Genomic DNA, 8,286 nt, shown 5'->3' on the forward strand with positions numbered 1-8,286 from the left:
ACAGCAACGTCAAACTCAGTTCAAGGGATGCATCTCTTGCCTCAGCCTCCTGAGTAGCTGGGACTACAGGCGCCAGCCACCATGCCTGGCTAACTTTTTATTTTTTAGTAGAGATGTGGTCTGTCTTGTTCAGGCTGGTCTCCACCATCATAGTTGGCCTCCCAGCGTGCTAAGATTACAGGCGTGAGCCAACCCCACCCATATCACTTTTGATTATGGTTCTTACAATCTTTGATGTCTTTGATTGATGGATTTCAGGCTTGACAGCAGCATTTTAAGAATTTAAAATTTCTAAAGTGTGGTTCCTTGAGAGCAGCCAGAGTCAATTTTTTCTTTTTCACTCAGAGCCAAATCAAAAAATGGAGGCCGGTCGTTGCGGGAGAAGTTGGACAAGATTGGGTTGAATCTTCCAGCCGGCAGGCGGAAAGCTGCTCACGTGACTCTCCTGACATCTTTAGTAGAAGGTCAGTGGGGTTTTGTTTTCGTGTTGTGTTTTGAATTTGTGCTGTGACTTTAATACTTTAAAGCTGGAAACCAACTCTTAAGACTCAGTCACAAGGAGAGAGAGGAAAGCAGTTTGAGTTGTATAAGTTCATTGCAATGAATCAGAAAAATTTTCTCAAATCCGTAAACATGCAAATATCAGGCTTTTCAAGTATTCTGTTCTGGATTCCCCAGAAAAATCACTGTCAAATTAATTGTTCATCTGAAAGATGAAAGGAAGCATAAAAGTCCACAAGAAAATAGAATAAAACAAAACAAAAGAAATTGTTTTTTCTAAGAAATCACATGACAAGGGTGTTGAGACATTTCCTGTTCAAAAGATGCTACAGGTCAGCTGGTGGCACTTTAAAAGAGCTGGGTGCTGCTTGGTGGGCAGAAGGGCTATCCCTGGATTTTATAACAGTAGATTACTGGGGTTGTGATCAGGAAAGAAAAGCCCCCGTATATAATGGGACTGGCCCAGATCACGACTCCCTCCTTTCTGTCCTCTCCTCCAAAGAAAAACCTATTGGAACCCCTGGGCCATGGATGAGTCCTAAGATAGTCGTACTTGGCATTGCAGTGTCTTGAATGGGGGACTCTCCCCCCGACCTGGAATGTAGCCAAGAATGCAATACAACCTTTACAAGGGGCTGGGAAAAAAAGTAATTAAAAAACAAAACAAAACAAGCACATTGTTAGTGCTCACAGAAAGAAAGTTGAACACTTGAGAGGCTTAGCCGCAGCCTCCACCAACCTCTCGGCAGTTTGCACCCTCTACAGGGTGCTGGGCTTCTGCGAGGGGCTGGGGAAGCCAATGAGAAGTGGGCTCCCGGTAGGCAGTAATGCCATCTTTTGAAGATTTTCTTTCCCTGGTCTAATGGTGTGACTATGGTCCAAAAAGAGACTTGGCAGAACCCCTGCTCTACCTTTTTACGAGTGCCTGTAGAGGTCAGGGCAAGGAGAAAGGAGCTGCCTGTCTGAGACCAGCTGTCCCGCATGGAGAATGGTGGGTTCTGTGTGCAGGGAGCATGAATGTGGCACTGCTAGGCTTTCTTGCTAGCCAAGCAGGGGTGGTTGAATAAGAAAGTGTGTGTTGGAACAATGGCTGTCTGCTGATGCAGTAATCCGGGGGGCCCCTCCACCATCTGGGTTTTTGAAAGGCTCTCCTGTCTTGCCTCCTGGATTCTAGGACGGGCACCTTTCTGGTGGGAGGTGACTCCCTTGGTTGTCTCCCTCCACACTCTGGTAGCTTGGACAAGGGGAGGGTTGGCTTTTGGAGCTCCTAATGTTCATTTCCAATGGGAAACAGACCACTCCTTTCTCTTTTTTAAAGAAACATTCTAGAGATTTGCCTCCTTCAGTAATAGGTAGAACATACTAAAAAGGACATGGGTGTCCAAGACTTAATCACCTTTCTGTAAAGAGGAGTGACCAGTTTGCTTTTGTCAGACATATTTGCCTCAAACTGTCCTATTTCACCCAATAATCCTATTATTTATCATTAAGAGAAAGTGTGGTGTGTCTGATTATCAGTTTGTTGAGCGGGAGACTCATTACAGTTTTTCAAGTCCAGCCCCTTGGTATCCACAGTGGATTGGTTCCAGAACCCCCATAGGTAGCAAAATCAGGCAATGCTCAAGTCCCTTATATAGAATGGTATTGTATTTGCGTGTAATATACACCATCCTCCCGTATGCTTTTTTTTTTTCTTTTTTTTTTGAGACAGAGCCTCAAGCTATCCCTCTGGGTAGAGTGCTGTAGCATCACAGCTCACAGCAACCTCCAACTCCTGGGCTCAAGCCAGTCTCCTGCCTCAGCCTCCCAAGTAGCTGGGACCACAGGCGCCCACCAAAGCCCCTGGCTATTTTTTGGTTGCAGCCTTCATTGTTGTTTTTTGGTGGCCCTGGGCTGGATTTGAACCTGCCACCTTAGGTATATGTGGCTGGCACCTTAGCCACTTGAGCCACAGGCACCGAGACGCTTTTTTTTTTTTTTAAGTGTATAATTTTTTTAAATTTCAGATTAATATGGGGGTACATACGATTAAGTTACATAGTTTCCTTTTGTAAAGTTAAGGTCCAGGTGGTAGTTGGGCCCTTCCCCCAGGAAGCGTGTGACGTACCCTTTGGCTGGGAATTTACTCAACCCTCCCCTGTATACTTTAAATCATTTCTAGGTCACTTATAATAAATAGTTACATTTATATGTTGAGAGAATACTGATTAGAAAAAGTCAATACATGTTTAGTATAGATAAAACCATCCCTTCTTTTTTTTCTGAATATTTTGATCTGTGGTTGGTTGACTCCCCAGGTAGCCCAGAACCCCACATGTGGAGGGAGGGCAAGCTGTACACATTTCAGGGTCCTTATTGCTCACATTGTATGGTCTTCACCCTTGGTCTTTCTGGGGTGCAGCCGGGAAGTTCTACCTACCAGTGAATCGTTTGTTCTGTGTCGATGGATGATTACGGTTCAGAATGCCAAGTGCCCAGGAGACAAATTGAGGGGGGCCAGGGGCAGTTTGCCTGCAGTGACCCCAGACCTCCCCAACTCTGTTGCTGATGATTCCAGGTGAAGCCGTTCATTTGGCTCGGGACTTTGCGTATGTCTGTGAAGCCGAATTCCCTAGCAAACCCGTGGCAGAATATTTAACCAGACCCCACCTTGGAGGACGAAATGAGATGGCAGCGAGGAAGAACATGCTGTTGGCGGCCCAGTGAGTATCCAGACTTTGACTTCAGGGGCACCAGACCCTGAAGTCGAAGATCCGGCATAGTCTTTATGGTTTGAAAAAGAAATATTCGTGAAATGAATTAGGGCGAAGCAAAAGAAAGTGGCAAGGAAATTGCTTTTACAAAGTCAGGTGCGTCCACTTGTTTATATGATTTAGACAAAGCAAGAAAAAAAGTGTGTTGCTCAGAGTACAGAGTTTTTTTGAGCTGCTTAGTTATTCAGCTCGAAATAGTTGAGCTACCCTTTCGTGAGTGTTGCATATCTTACAAAGACGTGTTGAAAACAGATTTGTTTTGTCACATCCAGTAAAGGGATGTGTGTCTTCTGCCTCCTGATAGCCAGACTGTTGTTTTTCAGATATGAGGATCAGGGTGGATGCGTAGGAGATATGTGGGCAAATTAAGCTACTTAGCGCAGCTGTGGAATTTCTCATAGACACCAACAGTAAGTCGATTTTAAAATCATGGTAAATGAAGCTGAACTAGTCAAGTCAGGAAATGGGGCAAAAGAGTACAAGGAACCGGCCTAGGTGAAGGGTGAGAGTTTTGCAGTGGGGGGATGTGATTCTCTGGGGTCCTGGCAAAACTGGTTTATTGGAACCTTAAGTATGGGCCCAGGTGAACTTAACCTCAAGGGTTGGAATCCTGGCCCCACTTTGACCAGTCCTGGTGACCTTGGCCCGTAGACTGGGGTTAATCCTGTTATCTCTTCTAATTGCCACAAGGATTAAAAAGATAGTTTGTGAAAAGAGCTTAACTCTAGGCCTGATGCATAACAGGGGCTAAGCGCAGCAGTTGGCTATTAGTATTCGTCAAAATTGTCCCTCCTTAGTTAAGGCAAAGGATCCTGACTACTTCCCAGGTGTTATCATCCGGGTAATTTGTTCTGTAAAACACTAGCTAGAGAGAACTCACTAGGGTCTGTTGACTTGTCTTCACAGGCAAGTGTGTAAGGAATTCACAGACCTTCTCAATCAAGACCGGACACCCAACGGGAACAGCAGGCCCACCCCTGTCCTGGAGACCAACATACAGAACTGCTTATCTCACTTCAGCCTGATCACCCACGGGTTTGGCAGCCAGGCCATCTGTGCTGCTGTATCCGCCCTGCAGAACTACATCAAAGAAGCCCTGATAACCATAGACAAATCCTACATGAACCCCGGAGATCAGAGTCCAGCAGATTCTAACAAAACCCTGGAGAAGATGGAGAAGCACAGGAAATAAAATAGGTGTGAACAAAGGACCCGAGAGTCAGCAAGGAGATCCTCTCAACCCAGACCTTGGCCTGGGGGAAGTTTGTTACCTACCTTACTATTGAAAAGGCCTCCCTTGGTTTCTGGATTGGCAGCGATGGTCTTGCACACCCTCCTGGATCCCTTAGTTGTTTCTCTAGCTCTGCAGTGTCTCCTAACTTTGAACATGATCAGAAGGTGACAAGTACTGGTTCTTTACTCATTAAACTTTTTTTGTTTTTTTTTTTTTAACCCTATTCTTCTTTTCTCTGAAAGTGGTGCTATAAGTTCTAGAACCTTTTTAAATAAATTCTCTGGGCTTACAACAAAAAGAATACACACATACTTCGTCATTGAAATGTCAGTGTCAAATAGAGGCCAGGCACAGTGGCTCATGCCTGAAATCCCAGCCCTCTGGGGGGCTGAGGCTGGTGGACCACCTCAGCTCAGGAGTTTGAGACCAGCCTCAGCAAGAACAAGATCCTGTCTCTAAGATTAGCTGGGTGTTGTGGCAGGCACCTGTAGTCCCAGCTGCTAGATGTGATCCAGATCAAACATAACTTTTTTCAGTGTTAAGGTAACGGCTGGTTTTTATGTCGACCATATTTAAAGTATTTATCCAGCTTCTTTGGAGATTAAATCCTCCAGAAGGAGCCAAAGGTTCTGTCTGTTTAGGAACTAGTTAATAGGTGGTATTTGACACACTTTAAAACTCGTGTTCAAAGGGGGCCTTCTGGTTTTAGCAAACATGTAGAAACAAAGCCTGCTGATTTTTTTTTTCTTTTTATTTTATTTTTTTTAACTTTGAAAGTTAACTCCTTAAGTCGGAGACTCTTTAAAATGACATGATCCTTTAAGGTATTGAAGCTTTATTTGAATATTTATTTCAGATGTTTTGAGTAAACTTGAAAAGGGTAGGCATGAAGCATTTGTTTGCTGCCTGTCATCCCCAAGTCCCCGTGGAGGCTCTGTATTTTGAGAAACAGTGCGTTGAGTGTACAGATTTTATTTATGCATAATTTAATGGGGTCTGTAAATACTGGTGCACTTCTTACGACTTTTTGAGAAATGGGATTCAATTTTAATATTAAACTTTGAACGGTGTTGGGATAATCTATAGCACATCGTAAGGTTTTATTCATATGTACACAGGGTATTAAGAATTAGGAGGATGCTGTTTTTGGAATGGAAGATTCTATTTAATTGAAGCTCTCTGTTCAGAAAGCAATAACATTGTGTCTTGTTCCTGTTGGGGTAAACCCTGAGATGAGTGTGCAGTGTGTGTGGGTGAAGTGAAGATTTGGAATTACACTCCATACCTGTAAATGTTCCCCAAGTAATTGTTGTGTGTACGATACCTGTACAATAAAAGTATTCTGGATAGAATGTGTGAAAGTCTGGTTACAAATTGAGTTTTTGAAAGGTGCAGAGCTAACTTGTGGCTCAAGTATAGTTTAGTTAACAGACGCCGCAGCCGAAGCAAGTTTCATTTTCTCTCCAACCAAGACTGTTCAACTGCCTCGGGTTCTTTCCCTATCACAAGTGTCTCTCAGCTGCACAGGAGTCATCCTCCCCACCCCAAGGGTGTTAGTAAATGTGAAAGGGACGACTTTATTGACATTGAAAGGGCCTCACATTTTGGAAGCAGTGTTTCGTGGAAGGATGCCATTGAGAGAACAGGGACATGGCTGTGTCGCCATCACAATACCATATGCTTCTCTGAATGGAAACGAAATGATTGCAGGAATTCACGGGCAGTTGTTCTTTAGGAGGACCGAGCGTTCAATCAAATGCAAGCAATGAGGTGTGGGATGGCAGTGTTTTCAACTAATCACAATTCTCCATCTTTGGAAGCATGACAGTGCTCATGGACCCAAGTCACATCGCCCGGCTGCGGGGTGAATCGGAGCTCGGGTCTTCCTCATACAATACTTGGAGCAAAGGAGTCTGGCAGGGGTTGTGTGCTCACTGGATGTTTGCAGGATCTTTGGACGTACACTGCGGGTACTTGATTTCAACTTGAAGTGGCCTGGCCTGTCCTCCAGGAAGTGATATGTTTGTAGTTTGGCGTGTGTGGCCAGGCTTCAAAGGGAAGGGGAACCATAGGATTTTCCACATTGGATAAGGCCACTGCTTGACTCTAGTCATATAATCCTTAATTCATAATTCTCCACCAAATGCTCAGCAATTCCTGACTTAATGTTGGCATTAGATGTTCTTAAGTAATTTAAACTCTGCCAGCTTAATACTTTGCACTTGGCAGCTTGTCCTTGGCCACTGAATGTTCCCATTAAGTTGGATTTATCTGGTTGATGTGTCAAGCTCACAATTGCTTTGCATTAGAGCAGCAAAAAGAGGTTGAGGTTGGCAGTTATTTCTCAATCAAGACTTGTGAATGGTGGGCGTTAGGAGGAAGTTACAGGGGCAAAGGGCTAAAGGAGAAAGGACTGCATTTTCTTATCTCTATCTTTTGGACTAGAGTCCGGCTTTTAGGAGCTGTGCTGAATTACAGTGCAGAGACAATGTTCTGGAAAGGCCCCAAAGTCAACCGAGGATTGGAGTGAGTCACAGCAGGGCTCTTTCAGCCTGGCTGTGTGCTCGCCTCCCTTTCAGCCTTGCTCCCACTGGCAGTCTGGGGGACACCACTGGGTGCTTTGGGTCGGGTGCCCAGTAACGACAGGTTTTCGGAGCTGGTGCCACGGCAAACAACCCAGTACCTTCAAGAAGACCCTACTGAAACAAGTCCCTTGCAGGTTTTCCCCCAAGCTCTTGCTTGCTTATGAAAGAAGGGGGCTCTAGCCCAGGTTGGCGTCAGGTTGGGAAACCTTTGCTTCTTATGGGCTGGTGCAGGTTGGTTTCAAGCCCCAGCCAGCCTATGGCATTGTTGCATGCCGGTTGTTAAGGCTGGTGATGGCACAGTGAAAATGCTGCTTCTGCTGTTTGCATTGGAAGACCCCGCCAGGGGTAGGAAGCACACGCTGTCTGGAAGTCTGTTCATGTGAGGGGCTTTTCAGCAGGATGGTCTGTCTGGAGACAGGAGACTTGGCCATCCAGGTACCTGGCACCTGGAAGATACTTTCCTGCCCCACAGAGGGTACACTTGTGGGTTCGCTGAAAGGTCAGAGAGAGTTATCAATAGCTGCTAATGGTTGCCTTACTGTCCGTGGGTGCACCATTTAAGCTGTGGGTTAGGAAAGGGACGGTTAGTATGTTTCTCAGGTGGAGCGATACCATGGAGCTCTTTTCGGAGGTCTCCTGTTGAAGTGAGCTTGGAGACCAAAAGTTCCTGGATTGGAAAATGTTAAAAGCCAAGGTAGGGGCCACGGGTGACTGGGAAATAAAGAGAAATGTCTCTCACTGCCCGGCAGTGGCTGGGGTTTGGGAGCCTCTTCCCCGGGGAGACCTTGGCTGGTTGAAGAGGTTACTGTTATTTCTGGGGACTTTGAGTATCTCTCTGATCTTTTTCTTTGGTAGCTCTATGTAGAGAGGTGTCATGAGGTGGCAGTTTCATTTGCCTTTCTTTATAAGTAAGTGGAGACCTTTGAAGTAGCTGTCATTGGCCCCAGTGGGAAGAGCAGTGTGAGGTTTTCACAGGTGATGGGTAGAGCAGTGACCCTTAGCAGAGTCTTCTCCAGCCAGCGGAGCTCAGTGGGTGGTAAGGGGTTTCCCCCGCTGCTGCAGATACCGGATTACTTTCGACACAGCGATGCTGCAATGCTTAATATGCTTTTCCCAAGAGCTGGTGTTGCTCTTGGATGATAGTGGTAATTGTTGACTTACCTTTTTCAGATCTTGGAATATACCTGCGTTTCGTTTCTTTTCTTTTTTTTTT

The 8,286-nt window shown here is 45.3% G+C and overlaps 1 protein-coding gene across 2 annotated transcripts in view; it reads left to right on the plus strand.

The window, feature by feature from the left end:
- The window catches only part of TFAP2C (transcription factor AP-2 gamma), a 9,367-nt gene extending 4,672 nt beyond the window's left edge, over positions 1–4,695 (plus strand). Inside the window, exons 5-7 of one of the 2 annotated variants that reach the window (XM_012803863.2) lie at positions 346–464; positions 3,059–3,203; positions 4,161–4,685. In XM_012803863.2, coding sequence (XP_012659317.1) covers positions 346–464; positions 3,059–3,203; positions 4,161–4,446 — 550 coding nt within the window. In that variant the 3' untranslated portion in view covers positions 4,447–4,685. Of the gene's footprint in view, positions 1–345; positions 465–3,058; positions 3,204–4,160 lie in introns of both variants that reach the window. The other variant, XM_012803864.1, reaches the window with a different exon arrangement.
- Positions 4,696–8,286: the final 3,591 nt, after the last annotated feature.

The sequence above is a fragment of the Otolemur garnettii genome, unplaced genomic scaffold (assembly GCF_000181295.1).
Source record: "Otolemur garnettii isolate 467f Iridium unplaced genomic scaffold, OtoGar3 scaffold00023, whole genome shotgun sequence".
Lineage (NCBI taxonomy): Eukaryota > Metazoa > Chordata > Mammalia > Primates > Galagidae > Otolemur > Otolemur garnettii.